The sequence below is a fragment of the Boleophthalmus pectinirostris genome, unplaced genomic scaffold (genome assembly GCF_026225935.1).
Source record: "Boleophthalmus pectinirostris isolate CB_2022bp ecotype Guang Dong unplaced genomic scaffold, ASM2622593v1 HiC_scaffold_20, whole genome shotgun sequence".
Lineage (NCBI taxonomy): Eukaryota > Metazoa > Chordata > Actinopteri > Gobiiformes > Gobiidae > Boleophthalmus > Boleophthalmus pectinirostris.
In genome coordinates, this window is record NW_026571153.1 from 32,410,541 (window position 1) to 32,436,562 (window position 26,022).

The 26,022-nt window shown below is 39.8% G+C and overlaps 1 protein-coding gene across 1 annotated transcript in view; it reads left to right on the forward strand.

Moving 5' to 3' along the window:
• Positions 1-18,580, forward strand: part of dok1b (docking protein 1b) — a 37,786-nt gene extending 19,206 nt beyond the window's left edge. The window contains exons 2-5 of the mRNA XM_055156467.1: positions 6,080-6,394; positions 12,342-12,432; positions 15,288-15,460; positions 17,314-18,580. Of these exons, the coding sequence (XP_055012442.1) occupies positions 6,080-6,394; positions 12,342-12,432; positions 15,288-15,460; positions 17,314-18,312 (1,578 nt within the window). The 3' untranslated portion in view covers positions 18,313-18,580. The remainder of the gene's footprint in view (positions 1-6,079; positions 6,395-12,341; positions 12,433-15,287; positions 15,461-17,313) is intronic.
• The last annotated feature ends 7,442 nt before the right edge of the window (positions 18,581-26,022 follow it).

Below are 26,022 nucleotides of genomic sequence, written 5' to 3' on the forward strand. Positions count from 1 at the left end.
AAGGAGTAGCAACAGTAGACAATTCTGTATATTAAAGCACCATATACACAGTTAGTAGCAATAAAAGTTGATTTGGTGTTTAGTTCCACTTTAAATAGTACGGCTATTTTCAGTGCGTCCTCATTTTGCTTGTAATTCCAAAAAATAGGCTTTCTGAATTTTTGCATGTAGCCCAGTTACCCAGGTCTTATATCTGAATACTAACTAGTGTATGTGGAAAAGAGGAAGTGAATGTGCCTGTCCATATTTGCATCATTTCCTCTTCCCCGTTTCTGCTGCGGGGCGACTGGAGGCACGTGGCGGCCATTTTGGAGCTAATGCACACATTTGCATCAGCTCCGAGTGAGCTCACAGGTTAAAGGTCAGGTGGGAGGGGCTGTCCGCTGCGAGACGAGACACAGTGGAGTGGATTGTTATGGACTTGGTTGCTCCACGCTGCAGTAAATGATTAACTTTTTTGGCCTGTAATTGTGAAGAGAGGATTATGGTTGAGTTCACATGGCGTACAGATGACAGCTCAGTGTCACGCTGGCAACTTGGACTCAAATGCAACACAAAGAACACAGTCAAACGCAACCGTCTTAGTACAGCTCAACAAAGAGTCCTTCTATAGGTCATGCTTAATCTAATAAAGCAGGCTGATAAACTGCAAATGAATATATGATTTTATGTGAATTAAAATATCCTCCAAAACTGTGAAATTCTTTAAAGGGTCCACCTCATGCAAAATCAACTTTTCAGAGCTTTCTACCTTCTAAGAGGGATGTGTGGGCCTTGTATATGTCGCCAAAGTGGTTTTTTAGATTGATTTGGCGTTTTTTTTTTTTTAAACAAATTGCAGCGTATTTCTTACACCCTCCCACGTGACAACAAACTAAAGCTGCTACAACAATGACGCATTTGATGTAGCAGAAAGCACTTCGCACCCGCCCCCTCCCTCACTTTACCACCTCCACACTGCATCGGCTGACACATGAACACCTAAACAAAGGGACAGCATAAGCTCATTGTTCTACACTGCAGTGAACACGATATAATAAGTTTATCTACTAGTGTTTATTAATACTTTACCAATCAGTAATGTTCAGCTTCGTGCACCTCAAAGTCCTCGTCCGATTCCGGGTCCAACACATGCGGCTGAACGCGCTGTATCGCCATGATGAATAAAAGTTTATTCCTGCCACTATCAGGGCCTGTCTCCCCCTCCCTCCCTGAGATGAGCCTAGGAAGGGCGGCTCACTCGTCGCCTAAGTCACGTTTGGAGGGCGGAGCCTGTGCTTTCTCAGGACGGGCGGGGGGATGAGCAATAGTCGGTCTTTCATAGTACCTGGACTGTGTCTCCAAGAAATCAGTAAGATTTCAGAACTATTGTGTAACGGATGTTCCAAAACCCAAATTGTGCTTGTTTATGTGCAGAAAATACAATGTGAAATGAGTTATTTTGCCTGAGATGGGCCCTTTAATTAGAAAACAGGCTAGGAATAAACTCAGAAACAGGTACTTCAAACAGGGAATAATGCAGAATTGCACAAATTGCGAACAACAGATTTCAGATACATGGTTTTGGATACAGAGCTTGAGTGTCTCTCTTGACTGGTCAACAGTTTAGCAGAGACTGAATGAACAGAGGGAGGATATATAGACTGCCCCGGAACGCTTTGGCAATAGACTTTTTTCACAACAGTCCCTCTAGAGGAACTTCCGGTTAAAGGTTTTCAATTCAAATGAAATGAAATGATAAAGTGAAATGAAACGTCTAGCACATTTTCCACCAGCTTCATAAATCTGCCCCATCACCAAATCTTCATCCAACAAGGTTCACAAAGGATAAACATTCTAACATGAAGAATTTATCCACAACTATCACGGTACAAAAGGCGAAATCTTAAAGGCGAACAACTACTGAGCAAAAGTAACGTTATGGTAATGAATAACGTAAGTAATAAGTAATTCATTATTAAGTAACTTAACTCAGACTGATTCTAGAATTTACATTTTAAATTGATTTCATGATGTAGATATTAGCATAGATAGAGATTTGTGCAGTGTATACGCTACAGATGTTCACAGATGACGTATAAATCTATCTATTTATGCTAATATGGACATGATGAAATTTTTTAATTTTAATTCTAGAATCAGTCTGAGTTAACAAGTTACTTCTCTTTTATTCATGACCATAACATTAGTTTTGTTCAGTGTGTCACTAATGCGTCATCGTTGTTCACCTTTAAGTTTTTGTCTTTCTTCCCTTGATAGTTGTAGATAAATTCTTCATGTTAGAATGTTTAACCTTTGTGGATCTTGTTGGTTGAAGTTTTAATGTTAGGGCAGATTTATGAAACTGGTGGAAATTATGCGAGACATTTCCACAGATATTTTGCGCTAGAAAACCATTAACCAGAAGTTCCGCAACCCTACAGCGGGGCTGTTGTGAAAAAAGTCTATGAGTGGCAGCGTACCTAGAATAAGCATGTAAACAAAAGGCAGAACTGTGACACTTAGACTAACCATGTCCCTAAACCATAGTCAACATAATTATATTTTAGGCAGTGTTGGGGAGTAACAGATTACATGTACCAAAGTTACGTAATCAGAGTACAAATTATGAGTAACTGTATTCAGTTACAGTTACTGTTTCAATGAGTGGTAATTGGATTACAGTTACTTGATTGAAATAAATGGATTAGATAGAGGTATTTTACTGTTTTCACATTTTGGGCTATACCCCCTTTTTTTTGTTTGTTTGTTTTCTTAACAAAAAACAGGTCTAAACCAGGTATAAACCAGGTCTAAAACCAGGTCTAAACCAGGACTAAACCAGGACTAAACCGGGTCTAAACCAGGTCTAAACCAGGTCTAAACCAGGACTAAACCAGGACTAAACCAGGTCTAAACCAGGACTAAACCAGGACTAAACCAAGACTAAAATCAGGTCTAAACTACATCTCAAACAGGATTTAACAGGTTTAAATCCTGCTGCGTGGACGTGTCTCCTCGTCTTCTATCAATAATATTTTTTAATTTGGTTGAGTAAAGTCTGGGCTTTTTATTTTCTTTTAGCAGACAAAACATCTTACGTTATGATGTCCTCGTCTTTGTTTCTCTACAGCAAACCAAGTAATCCAAAGTATTCAGATTACATTACTCACCTTAAGTAATTTAATGGATTACGTTACAAACTACATTTTGGGGTATGTAATCTGTAATCTGTAGGGGATTACATTTTAAAAGTAACCTTCCCAACACTGATTGTAGGTTTTACTAATAGGCTCTATTCAGGCTTACATCACAAACCAGGTAGATGTTTGGAAACATGCGATGACAACTTCCTGCGGTCTCTGTTCTCGGTAGTAAGTTTGACAAAATCTAGGAAAATTGTTATGTTCTGCTAATCAACAATTACAACCACACCTCCTTTTTCATCATTTCCTCACTGACACACAACTCCGAGTGCACTGGGTACATGTGATTAGAAGAGATGAGGGGGCCGCTGATCACATTTACTTCCGTGGGTTTGATCACAGCCCAGTGTCGGGAACTACACCAGAAGTTGTAATCTCATTTTTTTCAAATGTCTTCCTCTTTTGTGACGTAAGTGTGAATAGAGCTTATATCCCCCTGTTTTTCCTAGTTTGACAAATGTAATGGTTTATATATGTAGAGGCAATTCCATAACTCTTACCTTGCAGCCATCATGGACAAAATGTTCTCAATAGATTTTTTATTTATTTTTTATTTTTTTTTTATAATGGAAAACCTGCTCCTTCACGCTGAATGGGCTTGACTTGCATCTTCACAAACCTGACCCTTATTTGTCTTGGAGGAGGGTCTGCTCCCACTTGTTTCCATGGAAATGTCTTTCCATTGGCTACAAGTGTGGTATTTATTAGGCATGTAATAATAACCGAAATACTGTGATATTGTATCATCAAAAGTCTCACAGTAATATCATAGACCATCACAATATATCGACTCACAAGTTCCTTTGCTTAAATGCATGGTTTTATACTAGCAATAGCAAATAAACATCGGGAACTACCAGTGGTTCAGCGTCAGGGTCTGCAAGTCCTTCTCTGCTGGTCTAAAAAAATATCTGAATCACAGACTGATGTAATTATATTATTATTAAATAATTCCAAATGTTCTGTCCGCTTCCTTTCAGAGTTTTTCCGATGGTTGTGCTGCTTCCACACATGTATTTTCATATTAAAGCATTTGACTAATCACATTTCAGCCGTCACTTGTTGCTAGGCAGAGTCAGACACGAAGTGTCCCTGAGGTCTTCACAGGCAGGCGTACGACGTCACCGGATTCAGACCCGGTGACTGGACAGTGAGAGAGCGAACCAGCCAAAAGCAGCAAACTGCATCTGTAGCGGGACCAGGACTAAACCAGGTCTAAATCAGGACTAAACCAGGACTAAACCAGGTCTAAATCAGGATTAATCTTGGACTTGAGAGAGAGCGGGAGAGAGAACCCCCGAAACAACGGAGCAGGGTGTCTGCAAAGTGCCATCGGGCGACAGCTGCACTGAGCCCTGCGCGGTGTGGAGCCAAGCCCCGTGAGTCTATGCGGGTACACTTTCCTGCCAGTCCTGACAACAGTCCTGGTTTAGTCCTGGTTTAGTTCTGGTTTAGCAGCCCGGAGCTCCTCACTTCTTCTCCGTGCACCACACACCCCTCTCCTCACTTCTCTGTGCACAGAATCTCCACGGCTCTTTATACTGTGTTTCTGTAGAACAAGATGCTTTTATAACAATAAAATAGTTCTTGAGGAGTGAATTATTTCAGACGGAGCACTACTGAAGGCCTAGGTGTGAAATGCACGATCCGCCACTGGCAACTACGTATCCCATGATTCATTTCAGTGCAGACAACATGAAGAAATATGTTTTTTACTTGAATTTTGGGGATTATGACAGAAATAATTCACACCAAAATCTCTTCAAGGTATTTTAAAAGCAAAAAAAGTGGCCCATCTACAATTATATCAGCCTCTTCAAAATATCGCAATACATATCGTACCGAGAGATGCATATCGTGATAACATCGTACTATGAGCATTGGCTATCGTTACACCCCAAGTATTTATACTATAAGCACTGCTCTATCTGAGACTTGGTAGACTTAATATTTATTGTAACACAATCTGACAGAGTGAGGTGGTTTGTGCTTTTAAAAAAATGTAATTACTGAACATTCCTCCGTAGAGATGCAGAAGTGTGATGCCTCTGCAAAGTATCAACACAACAAATCTAGCTCCTTAAAGAATGTTTTCAAGTATTGATTTAACTTTCTACAATGTGCAATCAAAACTGCACAGAGGCAGAGTGACTAGATTTTCAAAATTAAAAACTGGGACACCCCCCGGTTTGTGGTGGTTGGCAACAATAAAAATTTGAAACTAGTGCATAATTAAGGAAAATTGTTCTGCTCTCGGCCCACTCATGACTAACACGTGAGTCAGTATAGTCGCATTTTCTTTGTGTTTTGGTCATTTTTCAGCAGCTTTTCTGTATTTTAACTCAACAAGTGACAATGTATGCCTCTCTTTACTTTTGACAAAAGTCAAATTGGTCAAATACAGGGACACCTGGGACATTTCTTGTATAAAACTGGGACATATCAGTGGTTTTGTATAAATCTGCTGAGACAGAGGACACAGGGCTCAAAAGTGGGACTGTCCCGGGTAAACAGGAACATCTGATCACTCTACACATAGGCTTAGGGAGTTTGCAATTATTAAAAGAATACAAGACTGAAGAGCTTGTCTGTATAGAGTGACTTAAATGTCTTGTTGGTGCATCCCTTGTGGTCATACTTGGTCTCCTTTTTATTTATACTTTTATTTATCTTTGTGTTAAAGCATGTGACCCTCTGTCCCAAGACAAATTTCTCCCATGGGGGCCAATAAAGGATTATCTTATCTTATTTCCATGAGTATGGTTTTTATTTTCTATTAGTGTACATTTTAAACTAGAAGAATGGTTGTAGACCTCAGGATTAAAATGTGATTCATGGGAGAATCAATGTACTTTCCCTGATGATCTAACATCTCTGCTCCTTTGTGTCCTCAGAAATGGAAGAAGAACTGGTTCGTCCTTTATCCTGCCAGTCAGAATGGCATCGCCCGCCTCGAGTTCTTCGATTCGTCGGGGTCTGGGGGCGGCTTCTCGGGAGGCTCGGGGGCCAATGAGAAGACTCGAAAACTGGACAAGAAGATCATCCGTCTGTCCGAGTGCATCTCCATCCTGCCCGCGCTCACCGAGAACTGCCCCAAAGACAACATGTCCGCCTTCTGTGTGGAGACCAATGACAAAACGCACGTGTTCTGTGCGGAGAGAGCCACGGCCAAAGAGTGGATGGACACCATGTGTGACATCGCCTTCCAGGTAACGCTGCTCCCACCACTCATGCTTGAGCCATAGACTGTATGAAGAAGTGGACTAAAGGAGTGTGACGTCACCTCAGTGTTCAGCTCCAGTCAAATGAAGCTCATTGAGGCCTGCAGTTATAGGGGCTAAACACCAGGATCAGGTAGAGCAGGTTTATGCGAGCGTTTGAGACGAAAAAGACAGTGCCCTGCAACAGTTATGGTTCCATGAATTTATCTACAACTATGAAGGTAAGAAAGATGAAAACGTAAAGGCGAACAATGATGACACATTAGAGAACTACTCCTGAGCAAAACTCACCTTATGGTCATGAATAAAACATAAGTAACTTGTTCACTCGGACTGATTCTAGAATTAAAATTAAAAATCGATTTCAGGATGTAGATCAGGGGTGTCAAACTCTAAATTAAAAACTGGGACTAAGTCATGGGCTAAACTATAATTTTTTTAAATATATTTTTAAATGTTTTTTGCATGTTTTCTCTTCTTTTGAGATATGTAATGTTAAACCTTTTCTTATTAAAATAAATGTTTAATAATAGTTTTGTTTAAACATTGAATCCAGAACAAGCATCACATAATACAATAACACATTTTTAAATAAATAATGTCTCTTTAGTCTATCTGTAGCCGACGGGCCAGCTCCAATACATATTTGACATGATCTTGCGGGCCAAATATAATTATGTCGCTGGCCAAATTTAACCCCCGGGCCTGAGTTTAACGTGTCTGATGTAGATATTAGTATAGACAGAGAGATTTGTGCAGGTGCAGGCTAGATATGTATTCTGTGAACATCTTTAGCATTCAAACTGCACAAATGAATTAACAAGTTACTTAGTAATAAATTACTTATTACTTCCGTTTTATTCATGACCATAAAGTTAGTTTTGCTCAGGCATAGTTCACTAATGCGTCGTTGTTGTTTGCCTTTTTGTCTTTCTTACCGTGATAGTTCTGGGTAAATTCTTCATGGAAAAAGTTTTGTCTCTGTGCACCTTGTTGGTTGAAGATTTGGTGATGGAGCAGATTTATGAAGCTGACATTTCCACAGATATTTTGGCATAGACAAGCACCAACAGTTCTAGTTCTAACTAAAGTTCTATCACTCTCAAGCAGGACCAAAAAACATAATCTGATTATCGTCATCAAATCAATCTACTGTCAGTCTATCTAATCTATCATAAAAAATCAGTTTAAATATTTTTTTTAATAGAAATATTTAAAGAAGGGGTATTTTACAAAGTTTATTTTTGTTTAGCGTCTTGCCCTGTTATAACACTGTTTCCTCGTCAAAAACACGGAGGCTTTAGGTGTCATCCGTGCATATTTGAATAATCTAGCGATCTCTCCCGCCCCATTTGAACCCTCTTTACGGTTAACTGTGAGATTCTATGCAACGCTCCGTCCATAAATGTACAAAATCAGAATACAAATCTGTACACAGCAACTTGACAAACCTGCTGCGATGTGCAGTGGTTTCATTTCCAGGACGTACCCTGATTGTGTTGTGATATTGCTCTGAAGGGGGAGCGACTTAGCATAATCAATCAATCAGTCAACAACTTTATTAATTCGCACATCTCTGGTTGTGCACAAACCACAAATAATAAAAGAAAAAGAAAAACAGATGCCGTACGTTCAAACCTCAGAGCATCAGGGACACAGTAGCAAATTCACTTTCCATTTAAAAGTTTTATGGCAGAAGGAATAAAAGATTTGGCGTAGAGATTAGTCTTTTGCTGTGGGGTGAATGTCTTTTGCTGTGCTCATGAACTGTGAGTGCACAACAGTATGACTTTAGTCTTTTGGAGCACCAGTTGTCTCCACACAAAGGCCAAATCCTCCAACTGAACACCACTGATTTTACCGCACACTTTTACAATCTGGTTCTTGTCCTTAACAGATAATCCATAAAACCAACAAATAAAAGAAAAGGTCAGCAAACTTTCGATAAAGAAACAATAAAAATGATTTCAAATGTTAGGGGACACATTAAAAGAGCTGAGCTTCCGCATCAAGTGAACCCGCTCTTGTCCTCGTTTGATCATTTGCTCAGTGTTCTTATCAAACCTTAGGGAGGAATCAAACACAGTTCCCAAATACTTATAGGAGTCCAACATTTCTACTACTTTCCCGTGGATGGAGCTGGCTATTGAGCTGTGAACTTTTTTCCGGAAGTCCACAATAATTTCATTGGTTTTAGCTACATTTAGGTCCAGGTGGTTGTTATCACACCTTTCAGTGAAAGCAGGTAGAGCTTGGCCGTGGTCTGAGTTTGCTTCCTGCAGGAGAGAGAGGAGGGCAGGGTCATCTGAAAACTTTGCAGACCTACAACTATCTGTATGCAGAATATAAAGTAGCGGAGACAAAACACAACCCCGGGGGAGGCCAATGTTTGAAACGATGGGAGTGGACATTTCCCCATTCACCAGGACTCTCTGTGTGCGGAGGGTTAAGAAGTTTAAAAGTAGCAATAAAAGTTGATCAGGTAGACCCGGTCAAGTGGTAACGGAGGGAAACAGGGGCAGATTTTTGACATTCAAATGTCTCTTATTGAGAAACTAGAGGGACTATTGAAAGAAGTAAAGTATCAGAATGTAGGAAAGAGTTACACTCCAACAGGGTCAAGTTAAACCTGTGATATTCTTTCAAGTTGTTGACAAAAAATTTAAAAACTCATGTCGGTAACGGAGGGAATGAAATATGCAGCACTTTTGGGGCAATAAATCCAAACAGTGATAACTAGCGGTTCTCACTTACATATCCTTAACAAACTGTTTGAGCAGTTTGAGGAGAAGAACAGGCGTCTGGACAAAAGTGTGCTTCATCTGTGTCCCGTAGCAACCGCAGTCTTCCTCCACATCTGGTGTAAAAATCCTGTAGTATCTCAGTGGTCTATAGCTTACTGCTTAGCTAGGCTCTTGCACGGTCTCAATGGATACAGGAAAAACAAACACCTCTTTTCACACAATCACAAAACGGTCCCTCACCTCTGTCCCCTGAACTGCACATGCTGCATTATACATGGTTAATAACAAACTGGTTTGAATATTTGCTTCATATAGTTTTCTACCGTATGGTACAAGATTAGGTTGAAAAACCTCTTACTTTTTGAGATTTTTTATTAAGAAAGGTCATGGTAACGGAGTGAAAAGTAGCGGAGGGAAAATTGTGCAAGTAGAAGGTGCCTGATTTTGCATAATTTGTCACTTTTTTCTTCTGAATACTTTAATATTACTTCAAAATGAAAGGAAACTATTTCTATAAAATATGTCAGTCCTTCCAAACTAATTTTTTATCATTTTAAATAAATTTTTTTGAAAAATCCTGTACCTTCATCAACAATTCAAAGATGGAATAACACAAGATATGATGAAATACATCCATTTATTTACATGATTTGCAGGTCTTTGAAAATTGGGAAATAATTTTTGTTCCATGTTTCATACATGGTCTGTTTAAAACGTATGGAACTTTAGAACCAAAAATGGTACAGAAAAAAGGTCAACAGTTTCATAAACTAGAGTACATATGTATCTGTTCAATACATTTTTATATCAGATGATTTTTGGCCGTGCTGTTTAGTTCTGCTTGATCAGGCCCCAATTTAAATATCTGGCTGCATCTTGTTAAAAGCTGAAGAGAAGTCCGCAAAAAGTATCTGTGCATAAGGTGCAAACTAAACTAAAGGATGGGAGACTCAGTGAATATAGCTGTAACATGTTGATCTAAATATGTTATGTGTTCGCAGTTATTACAGTTATCACAGAAGTGTAATACCCCTTCTTTAATTATAAATATTTGCCCATAAAAAGCCAGAAAAAAAATCCCAAACCTTTTATTTTGCAAACCCAATACATTTTCTTAGTTAGTTATCAGTGTTCTGAAGGTCATTACTCTGACAACTCTGAATATGCTAATATGACATGGTATACAAGAGAACAGGAAGTTGGGAGTTTCCATGTGAGAAGCTGATAAAGCACACGGCTAACGGGCTAACACTATGACACACTGGCAGGGTAACAGTCACTATGCTCACAGGTCACTCCGACGGCGCTCTTAACCTGATTTTTGTTTCACTTCTCCAAAGAACTGCTCACTTCCAACGTGCACTTGCATCGTACAGTTTAATACATGTTGATGGTACAGTATCGATATCATGGGCTGCTGTATTGATATATCACCAAGAGTATTTTTTGGCAACTTTTACTAAATTATTTTGTTAGAGCTACAGTTTTGTTGTTTGTTCCATGGAAGGAAACTCGTTGATGCGACACATTTGACATTTTCACTGTTCTCATGATTAAACCCGATGTGCATCATGTGCGCTAGAAGTGGTTTCATAAAGACTTTTAGTAGAGCTGCTCAATTATGGAAAAAAATATCACAATTGTTTTGGTCTATTTTGAAATTACGATTATTTAAGATTATTTTTTAGTTACACAATGCATTTAGTCAGCCTTTGTCTACAAAAAAAAACAAAAAAAAACCACCCACTTTGTTAATGATAATTTACATAAAACTTTCAAATAGAAAATTAATATAGGCAACAGATATGTTTACCTTAGAGCAGTTTTGAGATGTATAAGACACAAAATGAATAAAACTGAACTCCGTTACCATGACCTTTCTTAATAAAAAATCTCATGAGTCAAAAAGTCAGAGGTTTTTCAACCTAATCTTGTACCATATGGTAGAAAACTATATGAAGCAAATATTCAAACCAGTTTGTTAAGGATATGTAAGTGAGAACCAAGAGTTATCACTGTTTGGATTTATTGCCCAAAAAGTGCTGCATATTTCATTCCCTCCGTTACCGACATGAGTTTTTTTATTTTTTGTCAACAACTTGTGAATGGCAAAAATAATAAACTCAAAATAAATCAATCAATAAAATATATCCACCCATTGTTTTGAACACTGTTTTGCACTCTTGACATTAATTGACCCTGACACACAGATGTGAAGTGAAACATTTCAAGAGACTTCCTCATGACGCTCACTGGGAGAAGGCCAAGGGTTTGCAGCACTGTCAACAAAGCAAAGGGTGGATACTTAATACTACTGAGAATTTGGATTAATTCATATAAAAACAAATATTTAGTTGAGTTATTTCACTTTTTTCATATTTTTGCTTCATATATTTTATGTTTTCTGTATATAAAATGTAGAAAGTAATGAAAAAATGAAAAATAAAAAAAATGAAAAGAGCTACGATCGTTTTTACTTTTACTTTAACATAAAGGATAAAAAAAAGTATTACTCTGCGGTGTAGGGAGTGTAGTTTGTGGTCTGATCTAGGGTCAGCAGACTCCATGTTTTGGCAGTTTGAGGAGAAGAACAGGCATCTGGACAAAAGTGTGCTTCATCTGTGTCCCGTAGCATCCGCAGTCTTCCTCCACATCTGGTGTAAAAATCCCGTAGTATCTCAGTGGTCTATAGCTTACTGCTTAGCTAGACTCTTGCACGGTCTCCACAGATACAGGAAAAACAAACACCTCTTTTCACACAATCACAAAACGGTTCCTCACCTCTGTCCCCTGAACTGCACATGCTGCATTATACATGGTTAATAGCCCATGATATGATGTTAAAAACAGAGCTCAGAAAGTGCTCAGTGTGTCAGGCATGTAGCCACAAGAGCAGCCAACCACTCTGTTGCCATGGGAGTTTGGGAGCTTGACAAGGAGAAAAAGGGAAAGAAAAAGTTGAAGATTGAAATAGCTACTTAAAAATCATTGTACCTTGTCTTCCAAATTCAACAGTAAAAATGATTCACTGACACATGTCACCAGATGTTTTTGATGGTCAGATTTCTGAAAACTCACACCAGAAATCCAGTCTCATTCTTGGGTTGTCTGATTATTGGAGTGATCTGATTTGCAGTGGCTGTGCAGATGTAGAATCTGTAAATCTGTAAACGTGTGCATGTGTCCCACAGGGAGGAGGGGGCAGTGCTGCTCCTGAGCCCAGCCCTCCAGCTCCAGACCTGCAGATGTCTGAGAACCTCATCTACTACTCCAGAGAGGAGGGTGAGACACACACACGCACACACACACACACACACGCACAGATGCAGACTTTTACACACTGATATTCATTCCTTAAAGACGGGGTATTTGACTTCTATGGGGATGCACTGATCGAGCTGTTTCAGTCCTGATACTGATACCGGATACTCGATACCTGGCTGAAATTAAACTACAGTCTAATAGGGATGTCCCTATCCAAATTTTTTTGAGTATCGATCTGATCCTCTCATTCTAAATGATTTTATTTACACAGTTTAGGGTGAGTCTCTATAAACAATGAAGGATTCCATGCTGAATTTTGCCCCAGTTGAATCAAATGATTTGCAGATGTAAAAAGGTCGACTTAAAATATATATTTACAGTATTATAACAAACGATGAATGTTATAATTAAGAATGTGTTATAATATAGTAAAATAATGTATTAAAGTCCTCCACAGTACAGCAGCTTCAGGACATAGTGGCAGAGGCATTAGGTGTTGTTTTATTTCTAAAAGCAGTGTGTTTCTCCAGATCATGTAGGCTGTTTGAGGCCTGTAAAAAGATGAGAAGCCCGCAGAAGCACATGGTACTGAACATATGTGAACAAGTTAGTGCATTAGGCTCTGCTCCTCCGATTTGTTCAAAGTTTGTTTTTCACTCTTAATTCTCCGTGAAGACATCTTAGAGGTAAAACAAACACTCTCTGTGTCATTAATCATGGTTTTAACAGAGACAGCAGCCTGTGGAGGGCTCTAGACACTGTATCAGCCTGATCTATCCACCCAGTCTGATCCAAGCCAATACCGATACCAGTATTGGACTAGGACATCCCTAGTATTAACCGTAACACACATATTTAGATGAGTGTGTTACCTTTTATTGTTTTGGAAATGCTATATCAATTAGCAATTAGCATCCCACTAATGAAACTACTGCACATCACATCAGGTTTGTCAAGTCGCTGAATACAGTTTTATATCATATTTTTGTGTATTTATGGAGAATTGTTGTGTGGGAGCATGGGTGATGTAGGCTTGTGGGTGGGCTGCAAGGAGGGTTCAAATAGTGCCTGCTAAATCACTCAGACATGCATGGATGACATCTAAAACCTCTTCAGACTTGTTTTGGATGAGGGAACAACATTATAACATGTTAGAAAGCTTAAAAAAAAAAAATGCATAAAACCTTCTCTTTAATCACAATTATTTAACTCTCACCTTAATGGAAGTGTAGATTCCTTAGATTTTGATATTACATTTTAAACGTGATCTATCCTCAGTTATGAAGTAAACATGTTCAAAGTAAGTATTGCTCTTACCCGGGAACAATTGTAATGCAGATTTTTCTTGAGCTTTCTACCATGTTATAACATTTTTCCCTCAACAAAAACATGTCTGAAGTTTTGAGGTTTGAAGATTTGAGATGTCATCCATGCATGTTTGACTCATTTAGTGATCTCTCCTGGGCCCTAACCCTCCTTACGGTTAGCTGCATGATTCTGTGCAATAGACAACAACCTGACAAACCTAATGTGATTGTGCAGTAGGTTCAGCAGCCGGATGCGAGCTTATTATGTTGTGACGTCTCTCTGAAGGGGGAGTGACTTAGGCTACGTTCAGACTGTAGGGCTTAATTTAGATTTTTTGTGAAATCCGATTTTTTTGTGAGGTTGTCCACATTTCCAATTAAATGTGACTTGTATGTGATCTCCAGCGTGAACTTTAAACACCCAAAAAGTGTCCCGCATGCGCATTGGAGAACACGACGACGTCACACACAGCGAGCGTGCTCAGTCGCCTAAACGCTGAGCTTGTCTCCTAAAATACGGTCCAGGTCTTGGGAAAATGGACAGGTTACACGTCCACGGCCGCTTCATTTGAGGCAGGATCGTCTGTAGCTTCGCGCGGACATTTCCTTTGCAATCATTTAAGAAACCGCCCGGTTCTGATAAGACCCCTCCAATTTGGTCTGAATACAGCGATCCTCCTAAATATTAATAACTCGCTAACCGCGCTTTCCCTCCGTTAACTAGACTCTGAGTCTGATGTGTAGGTGGGGTGAGTGTGACCTGGCTGTTCACACTGAAGTCACATGTCAAAAGATCAGATATGTATCGGTTTTAGGAGCACATATCCAAGTGGCCTGGGTCACTTTTGAAAAAAATTGATCTGTGTCGTTCAGACTGACATTAAAAGATCAGATACAGGAGCACAGGGGCCAAAAAATCAGATTTGGGTCACTTCAGGCTGCAGTCTGAACGTAGTCTTAGTGTAGAGGGCAAAGGGAGGGAAGACAGTGTCACGAACGAAAATTAAACTTATAAAAGAAATTTTTGGGTGAATATAGCATTTTTGAAACAATAAAAGGCAACATGGTGATCTAAATATGTGATGTGTTAACTGTTAATATCCCATACAAGTCAAATACTTCAACTTTAAGCACAAAAACACTGGACATGTTTGCCCATTTATTTACATTATACTGCTACTACTACTGCTACTGCTACTACTACTACTACTACTATTACTACTGCTACTACTACTACTACTATTACTACTACTACTACTACTACTACTACTACTGCTACTACTATTGCTACTACTACTGCTACTACTACTACTACTGCTACTACTACTACTACTACTACTACTACTACTACTGCTACTACTACTGTTACTGCTACTGCTACTACTATTACTACTACTGCTACTACTACTGTTACTGCTACTGCTGCTACTACTGTTACTGCTTCTGCTGCTACTACTACTGTTACTGCTACTGCTACTACTACTGTTACTGCTACTGCTGCTACTACTTAAATGTTTCAAAGCAGTTCCAGAGTGTTGTGTCTGATTCTTCCATGTGGTGTTGCAGTGGATGAGTTCTGGGTGAGTGTCCAGCGCACAGAGGCCTCAGAGCGCTGTGGACTGGCCGGCAGCTATTGGCTCAAAGCCGAAAGCGATGTCCTGATCCTGAAGGAGCCAAAGACCAAGAGGACCGTCCAAGTGTGGCCCTACAAGCTGCTCAGGAGATATGGCCGAGACCGGGTGAGTGTGCACGTGTCTAATCATGTGTATGACAAAGGAGGAGATTTCATTTACTTGACCATAATGTGACTGTTTTCATTTCAATACTAAGGAAAAGGCTTTTTAAAACTCCTATATGACACAAAATTGACTCTTATGAGTTTTAAGCCATGTTAGAATGCGCTTACCTCCTCAAAAACGGACCTGGAGTTGTTTCATTCATACATGTTTGAGTAATCCTACATTTGCAAAGCTCTAAATGCTCTGCCTCACCTTGTGATGTCATGTAGTGGTGGTTTACAAGTTAACAGCACCTTTAACTTTAGTGCAGTGGAGATTGGCAATTTCAGCGCTGAAATTATCCAAATGACTCCAATGAAGGTGTGTGGAGCTTAAAAGCACTTTGTGCATGTGGAGCATGTCGTCATAAGGTGGACCAGAGTTTTTTCTGTGTGTAATTTTTATTGTACCTTTTTATTTTATTGTACCTTGAAAAATATGAATTTTCGCTATAAGTGGGATGCCATTTCACAGATCTGACTGGTAACTTGACTGTGTGCTGTCACTTGCTTAGCCTCATAGAGAGATAGCAATGCCACAATGCCATACTGCAGTACTTTCCAGGCAAGCCAGGCAACAGAGCAGAGTCTGTTCTTGCAAAGGGACATGATCATGAGGTGAGAGCACACAGCAGTGCACCAGAGGAGCTTCACAGGGGAAGTGACGCTGACTGAAATAACCCAGACTCTGAACTCATGTGGTTTGTCTGAAACAGCTACTTATATACATCTGTGACATATTTAGAACAGAGTGAAGTTAGCTCTTAGTTACAGCTCGTCTGTTTATAAAGTCTTCTTAAAGTTCTTAGAATAGACAGTGATCTCAGATTTAGTTGGTGGTCCATCTACACACGCACTTCCTCACACACAGCTTCTCATCTGCCCCTGTGTTCAGTCACACCTGAGTTTAAATCTGGAGTCTCCATGTGTCTAGTAGGGATGTACTGATCTGATAGTGATATCGGTATGAGCCTAGGCAGAGTGTTGTCTTGGATTGGACTGGGTGAATAGATCAGATGTAGACTAGACCTGATGTAGTGTTTAGGGCCCTCTGCACGCCACTGTCACTGCAGCTAACATCCAGAGCAGCTTAAACACAAACTGAGGAGGATCTTAAGATGCTAAAACATGATTAATGACACAGAGAGTGTTTGTTTTACCTCTGTGATGTCGTCATGGAGCCTTAAAAATGAAAAACTAATTTTGAGATAAAACATCACATAATGCCTCTGCTACTCTGTCGTGGAGCTGTTGTACTGTGGAGGACTTTAATACATTATTTACCACATTATAAATAATTCATAATTACAACAAATTCAAAATCTGTTATAGTATTGTAAAAGATATATTTTAAGTTAGCCTTTTTACATCTGCTAATCATTTCATTCAGCTGGGGCTAAATTCACCATATGAGTAATATGAGAAATATGAGATCTCAGCAGGTCCCTAAGGCTCTGGGACTGGGACTGAAAAAGCTGGATCGGTGCATTTCAAGCCTCTAGTTTGTCTTTACTAAACTGTAAGTGTCACACTGTGGGACACTCAGGTGTTCAGAACGTAACTGCTCCTCTGTGCCTCTGATGCTCTGTGTTCATTTTGGTTCTTCCCAACACTGTTCCTGTGCTGTGATGTGTGTAGTGTCTGTGATGTGTGTAGTGTCTGTGATGTGTGTAGTGTCTGTGATGTGTGTAGTGTCTGTGATGTGTGTAGTGTCTGTGATGTGTGTAGTGTCTGTGATGTGTGTAGTGTCTGTGATGTGTGTAGTCCTTGTGCTGTCGTGTGTAGTCTTTGACAGTGTTGCTGTGTGCTGTGCAGGTGATGTTCTCCTTTGAGGCTGGCCGTCGCTGTGACTCGGGGCCTGGAAACTTCACCTTTGACACCAAACAGGGCAACGAGATCTTCTCCCTGGTGGACCAGGCTATCCGCTCCCAAAAGGCTTTGGCTGAGGAGAGGCGGCTCAGCTGTAACCAAGAGGAGGGGCCCTCGTCTCTACCGTTCCTGCGCAGTGGGGACAACAGCAGCACCAGCAGCAGAGAGGCCGACGGGGACTCAGGGGGGAGCAAACCGGGCTCTGCTGATGGAGTCCTGAGCCGCAGGGAGGGGGCAGAGGGAGGAGCTAAAGCGGCCACAGTAAATACTCTGAAGGGGCGGGGCCTACCAGACACGCCTGCCATGTTGGGCACTCCGCCCCGCTCTCCCCGCGGTCGGGCAGCAGGGGGCGGCGATGAGCAGACAGGGCTGTACTCTGAGCCTGCAGACTGTGTGCGCCCCCTACAGGCCAATGACTCTCTATATTCTGACCCTGTGGACAGCATCAAGGCTCAGGGCCCCGCCCCCTCCACCTCCACAACTCCTGATCTCTACTCCTACGTATATGACCACATCACCATGGACATGAGCCACAAGACCAGCGCGCTCAGCCTGAACGGAGCAGCCAAGAGCACCGCCGCAGGTCAGGAGGCAGTACTGCACGAGCACATATACGATGAACCTGAGGGCTGTGCCAAAAGTACTTTACCAAAGACTATTTATAACGAGGCCACTGCGCCCTCAATGGGCACCGGCCGAGCCCTGCTCAAAGGGCCCAAGTGGGCCAAACCCCTCACGGCTCCTAAACCTGCTCGTGGTGCTCGTAAAGAGCCCGTCCCTCCCTCGGGAAAGTTCTCCAATGTGAACAATAACAACAGTGTGAGGGCAGGGGGCAGTGGGGAGCTGTACAGCAGAGTGTCCAAGAGGCGCTCCTGCTACAGCCAGCAGCAGCAGAGAGCCGAGCGGAGACCAGACCTGATCTACGACAACCTGGGAGACATCTGAACCTTTTGCTTACAGACAGTCCTAATGATGAGTTAGACACTATGACATTGAATGGCAGGAGCATCTGTGTCAGGTGCTGCTCCTGTCGGCTCTTCTCTGCCCCGCCCCCTCACATGGACCTCTGTGGACAGTGGGGCAGTGTGTGGGGCAGATGATCATGTGACCAGCCTTTGCACAGAGACGTGTGTGTAGGACATGTCCCCATGTGAAGAATGTGAAGACATATGTTTGTATGAGCCGTGCAGTAATAAAAGGCAGAAAGCTCAAAGATGAGATGGAACTTTATTGGTGTCATGGTGAGAAGGTACATGTTAAAGCCACAGTATGTAACTTTTTAGCCAAAAAAGTGACTACAACAAAAACATGTTTTTATTTTCATGTTTGTTATTTTTATTGCACTGTGAAACAGTGAGCAGGCTTGCATCTCCACAAACCTAACTCTTACTGATGACCTGGAGGAGGGCCTCTTCCTGCTTGTTTCTATGGAAACATTCCTTTGATTGTCATGTTCCATAGTATGTATAGTGTGTAAATCTAAATGAACATAGTTAACCCACTAAAACCTCTTCAAACCTGTTCTACATGATCCTGCTCTTTATATTTTGCTGTTCTTTCTGTAAATTTTAAAAATTCCTTTTCCTAATTTGGAACCCGGCTCCAAATTCACCCTGTAACTGCTAGCCTCATGAGCTTCATTTGACTGGAGCTGAACGCTGTGGGTGATGTCACTTAGTCCACTTCTTTATACACTCTATGCAAGTATGACATAGATCATATTTATGTTCTGAAGTACGGCTTTAACATGCCACCTCTGGAAAGTTACATACTGTACCTTTAAGTCTTGAGGTGTTTTACTTCTATGGGGTATTCCCCTTAATCTTAGTCTGAATTTTATTTAAAATGTGATTACTGGCACTCCACTTGTGGGATTACTGGCACAGCCCTACTGACTAGCATGACAAACACAGTGATGAGGTTTGTAGCAGCTGGTGAGGATCGAACACAACAGTTGAACTGAAATGAGACATACACACAGATACTTTATTAATCTCAGGGGATATTCCAGTTTTGCTGCAGCAAACTGTTGCAGCATTTGCAACAATCTAACAGTCCCTTGAGTTCATTCCCTCAGAGTGTTTCCTCTGAGGATCTTCTGACACATTTGCTGCCTCATATGGTGTAAGACACCTGGAGCAGCGCAAATGTCCATCCTCCTTCTCTAGCTCCCGAGCTAGTCTCTTGCACAGTCTCCAGGCAGCCACAAGAGCAGCTGACCACTCCGTTATATATGGGTAATATTCTTTCTCAATATAGTTTTTAATATTCTGATAATATTCTGATAAAAGTAATCAGATAAAAAAAAAAAAAATATATATATATATATATATATACACACACACACACACACACACATATATATATATATATTTTCTACAATCTACGACAACTTTAATAAAATGTGTCTGTAAATGATTCAAGGGTTAAAGAGTGACTGAACTACAGTAAAGCAGACCTGTTGTGTCTGCTGTGTAGTTATAATGTCCCACTTCTGTGGATCATTCTCTTATCATTTGGGCATTTTAAATCACTTCAAATCGACTTCTGAAAAAAAAAAATGTTTTTGTGGGAAAAGTCTGCTTTAACAAAAGCAAAAGTGCACAATAGACTTGCTAGTTTTGCAGTGTCTTCTTATTACCTCTTCGTAACAGCGTTTCCATCACACACCGCACACTCAGTATTCTAAATTTGTATAAGGGCTTCAACGCCACAATTTTAACATGATCTTGCACAGTTTATATGGCCAAAAGAGGAACCTGTGGGCGTATTTCTAATCTAGACGCTGTGCACAGACATGATGGTGGCAGAGTGAATGTGCCTCTACAGCTCTACTCACGCTCTGTGTCCCTCAGCTTTATCATTCTTCTCTCCATCTTTGAACATTTTGGATTTTGTGCATTATTTATAGTTTTGTCTTCATAGTTAATATACAGTTAAAGTACCTGTACTTGTACCTGTACCTTATTTTTCATGTATTTGAGCTAAATGTGCCTTGGCCTAGTGCACATTTGTTGTAAAAGCAGCTCCTGAGCTCAAAATAAGTCCTTCATAACTCAAAACATGCTCAATAATTCAACTCCTCCAGCTAAGGCAGTCCTGATTAAGACTAGATCAAGATCAGGTCACCCCACATCAACTACATCAACCTTAATTATAAAGCGTTTTATTTCTGAGAATTAGGAAGTGTGTGATTAACATGCTAGCTGTTTTTAACTCCTCTCTGTTCTCTTCTAAACTCATTGTGGTGAATGATTCGGATGCTCAGAATAAAGAAGGTAAGATTTTCCATGTTTTTTCTACTTGAGTGATTTCTTGGACCACTACTTTGTACTTCTACTTCAGTGATAATATTTTGAAATACCATAATGTCCTCCACAAAAAAATCTCCTAACCCTGTAGTTTACATTTGTACAAACATGTTCTGAAGTTATGAAAGTACTCAATTTTACTTAAGTACAAATACAGAGTTAAAAAGTTACATGAAAAAATCGTAAAAGTATTCAAGTACCGGTTTGAAAATGTACTTTAAGAGTAAAAAGTAAAAGTATTTCACGTGTTTCAAGTAGGGATGCAACGATATCCAAATCTCTCAGTACGATATTATCACGATGACGATATTTATTGTGATGTTTTGGAGAGACTTTTTTGCTTTTAAAAGACATTGACAAGAATTTAGTGTGAATCATTGCAGTTATAGCCCTGAAATGAATCATGGGATATGTAGTTCCACGCATTTAAACAAAGGAACTTGTGATTTGATATATTGTGAGAGCCCACGATATTACTGTGAGACTTTTGACGATACGATATCACGATACTGTTAATTGTTAAAATGTAGTGATATTGATTTAAAAAGAGACATATTTTGGTTTACAGTAGCAATTTGATTTAACATGGTAAAATAACTGTCATTTGAAAATTTGTGATAAAAAATATATATGTGTTATAACCAGGCTGATGTGGTGTAGAACTGATGATGTAGATGAAAACACGGATCCGCACAGCATTACATTGGTTTAGTCTTCTGTTAAATCTGAACCTGTTTTAAAATCCTGATTTAGTCTTGGTTTAGTCCTGGTTTAGACCTGGTTTGGATCTGGTTTAAATCTAGTTTAGAACTGGTTTTAGTCCTGGTTTTGTCCTGGTTTAGACCTGGTTTAAGACCTGGTTTAGACCTGGTTTAGATCTGGTTTAGTTCTAGTTTAGACCTGGTTTTAGACCTGGTTTAAGACCTGGTTTAGACCTGGTTTAGATCCTGGTTTAGACCTGGTTTAGACCTGGTTTAGACCTGGTTTAGACCTGGTTTAGACCTGGTTTAGATCTGGTTTAGATCTAGTTTAGACCTGGTTTTAGACCTGGTTTAGATCTGGTTTAGATCTAGTTTAGATCTTTAGACCTGGGGATATAACCCGAAATGTGAAAACAGGAAATCACCGCCCTGTAATCCATTTATTTCAACAAAGTAACTGTAATCCAATTACCACTCACTGAAACAGTAACTGTAACTGAATACAGTTACTCATTATTTGTACTCTGATTATGTAACTCCAGTACATGTTTTATTATTGTACTGTTATAATTCACTATACAATGACACAGAAAACAGGGACTAGATTACAGATGAAGTAAAGTACCATAATGTCCTCCAAACAAACATGTTCTGAAGTTATGAAAGTACTGAAAGTAAATTATGAAGTTAAAACGTTACATGAAAAAATCGTAGAAAGTATTGAAGTACTGGTTTGAAGAGTAAAAAGTAAAAGTATTTCACGTATTTCAAGTAGGAATGTAACAATATCCTAATATCGAACCCAGAGATTTGGATATCGTTACATCATTATTAAAAAGTCATTTTTACTTTTCAGTCCAGTTAAAAAAATGTAGGGCAGTAGAAAGTACAGTACCTGCTTTCAAATGTAGTAAAGTCAGAGTAAAAAGTACCCACTGTTAAAAAAAAAGTAACTAGATGCCAAAAAATTCTACTTAATTACAGAATTTTACTCCTTCCACCAGTGCTGAAATGTGATTCTTGTATCAGCTCTAGTTAGTCTTTTTGTCAATTTTCATGGATGATTTTAAAATGTGAACTTTGAATAAAATCTTATTATCATTAAAATACAAATTGCAAATCCTGAATCTCTCTTGTCCGATTACACGACCTATAAAAATCTTCACCTAACCCCATATCCCATGATTCATTTCAGTACAGACAACATGAAGAAACATGTTTTTGACTTGAATTCTTGAGATTATTACAGTAATAATTCACACCAAAATCTTGTTAAACTATTTTAAAAGCAAAAAAGTGTCCTATCTACAGTTATATCAGCCTCTTCAAAATCTCGCAAAAAACATCGTATCGTGAGATGCATATCGTGATAATATCGAACCCAGAGATTTGGATATCGTTACATCCCTTTTAAAAAGTCATTTTTACTTTTCAGTCCAGTTAAAAAATGTAGGGCTGCTTTTAAAAGTGAGGGAGTAAAGTGAGAGTAAAAAGTGTCCACTGTAAAAAAAAAGAAAAAAAAAAAAGAAAAAGTAACTACAGATAAACTACAGATGCCAAAAAAATCTACTTAATTACAGAATTTTACTACTTCCACCAGTGCTGAAATGTGATTCTTGTATCAGCTCTAGTTAGTCTTTTTGTCAATTTTCATGGATGATTTTAAAATGTGAACTTTAAATAAAATCATATTATTATTAAAATACAAATCGCAAATCCTGAATCTCTCTTGTCCGATTACACGACCTATAAAAATCTTCACCTAACCCCATATCCTGTCGTGTTGAGCGTCCTCTGCGACACTCTCATCACAATGGTGCTCACCACAATATTAGCATGGCGGACTTCCTGCTTCATTGTCAGTGTTTTGGTGGTTTTCTTTGGTTTTTATTGTGAACAATAATCGCAGTTTGATGTCATGTGCAGATGCGGACCGCGCTCCTTCCTCCCTTTGTCCTCTCGGGCGTCCACACTGAGGGACAGAGACAAACACAGAAGGACACCACAGACCAGAGGAAGTGAAGACATGATACACAAAAGGTGAAATGTCACGACGCCCACACGCGCTACTTCTTTTGGAGCTGCTATTTACAAGCACGCAGAAAAATAAAATAGTCTCATATAGTATATAATGTCAAAGGGCTGCAGTAGTAGTACTTGGTTACTTTTACTCAGTTACATTTACTTGAGTATCTTTCAAAAGGCTCATATTACTTTATGTTCTAATGTAGTTTCCTCATCACAAACAGAGCTGGAGTTGTGTTTTGTTTCATTCACACATTTAAAACACTAACTGAGGCTGAATTCTTCTCTAAAAATGAAAACACCGTTCTACCTTGTGATGTCATGTGGTAATACAGGAAGTGCTCCACTGTGTTTTTAAACTCCACACACCTTCACTAGAATCATTTGGATGATTTCAGGCCTGGAATTGCCAGTCTCTACTGAACTAAAGGTAAAAGGAGCTGTTGAAACAGACCACTACATGACATCACAAGGTGGAACAGAGCATTTTGAGTTTTGGAGGTGCAGACAGACTAATAACAAAGGGTTACTCAAACATGTGTGAATGAAACAACACAACTCCAGGTCTGTAACATGGCTTAAAGCTCACAAGAATTTATTTTGTGTAATATGACCTTAAGAAATAATACTTGTAGTACTTTTTCGAACTGCTTACTTTTACCCCTACTTGAGGTATATTTGTATTGAAGTACTCTTACTTGAGTAAAAGTTGTGCTTCCTCCTCCTACTGTGAGTGAGTCTAAAGTGACAAAAGATTTACATGATGATATGAAATGATTTGAAAAGTTTTGTTCAACTTTTTTGAAAAGACTAGATTTTATGTATTATTAAACGTTTTCTTCTTTTAATTAAATCAATTTCAAATTATAAATCAAATGTTACATGCAGACACTTGCCCCGTAGTTTTTTACGTCATGTCAGGGTTCAATAGTGGAATACCTAAAGTGCCAGGCAGTGATCAAAGCGTAGAGGCTGTTTTGAATCATATAGAGTTATCCATCCATTTTCTTCCTCTTTATCTGGGGCCGGGTGGTGGGGTCAGCGGTCTGAACAGGAAGACCCAGACTCTCCACACACACCCCAAAGTGTTCCCAGGCCAGCCAAGAAACATAGTCACTCCAACGTGTTCTGGGTCTTCCCTGGGGCCTCCTCCCAGTGGGACATGCCCAGAACACCCTCCCTGGGAGGCACCCAGGAGGCATCCGGAACAGATGTCTGAGCCACCTCAAGCAGCGCCTCTACTCTGAGCTCCTCCCATATGACTGAGCTCCTCACCCGATCTCTAAGGGAGAGCCCAGCCACCCTGCGGAGGAAACTCATTTTGGCCATGATGTATCCGCAATCTCGTCCTTTAGGTCATTACCCAGAGCTCATGAGCATAGGTGAGGGTAGGAACGTAGACTGATGGTAAATCAAGAGCTTTGCCTTTCGGCTCAGCTCCCTCTTCACCACAACAGTGACCTCTTCACCGATACAGCGACCACATCACTGCAAACGCTGCATCAATCCACCTGTCAGTCTCACGCTCCATCCTCCCCTCACTCATGAACAAGACCCCAAGATACTTGAACTCCTCCACTTGAGGCAGGGACTCTCCTTTTTGTTCACTACATTCCATATGAGTCCATTCATAGTTATGATGCCTTCAATGAAATAAAAAAAAATATATAAAATTAAGAAGAAATTAAATGAAAAAGTGTGCCTAAACTTTTGACTGGTCGTGTATATTGATACATTGCTGAGACATCATGCATCATGCATGGGAGTTCTACATTCATCTCTATTGTCAGAATGTTCAGCATTTACCATGGAGACACAATGCATACTTCAGATCATATGAAAACTGAAGACAAACAGCACATTTCTAGGAGCCTGTGATCAGTCCGAGCGTTCACGTCCCTGTTTAGGAGTTTGGTTTTTAACTCAAATGTGAGAGTGACTTGTTTAACAGTACAAATCATGTCACCTGCTGCAGTTCCAGCTGAGTCAGCTCTTTCTGGTCAGATTGTGTTCAATAAATAAAGCTCAGATTAAGTGGAATTTGAGTAAGAGAGCAGTGCTTTCAGTTTGCACACCCCCAGGGAACATTTATGACCTCAGCTGCAGAGTATCAGTATAGATATGTGCAGTGGTTGTGTAGAGTCTAAAACACCCATACACAAGAACCGAGAGACTTTCCTGAGACGTTTTCTGATTAGATCTGCAATAAAACAAGTCTTGAACATGTGTTGACCTGGTCTATGGTTCATATCTCTGTAATTGCCAGGTTAATCCACATGAAACTAAATTTGGCGCAAATTTCAACACCTTCTGTCAGTATAAATGAAGTATTCAACCACAAAGACATGATTTTTGTCAGGTTAAAGGACTTTAAGCCATAAGAATAACATGACACACAGGGGTGTAATGGGGATTTTTTTAAGTGGGGGGTACGTGATTCATGACTCGCTTTTCAGTGCAAACATAAAGACGACAGGTCATTTTTACGCAAAATGATGCGGAATCTTGTGACTGACATTAACACCATTTATAATCACCTAAAAAAGCATAGGTAACACTTTATAATAACTACACCTTATTTAGCCTTAATAAAGCATGAACAAAGACTTAATTAATAA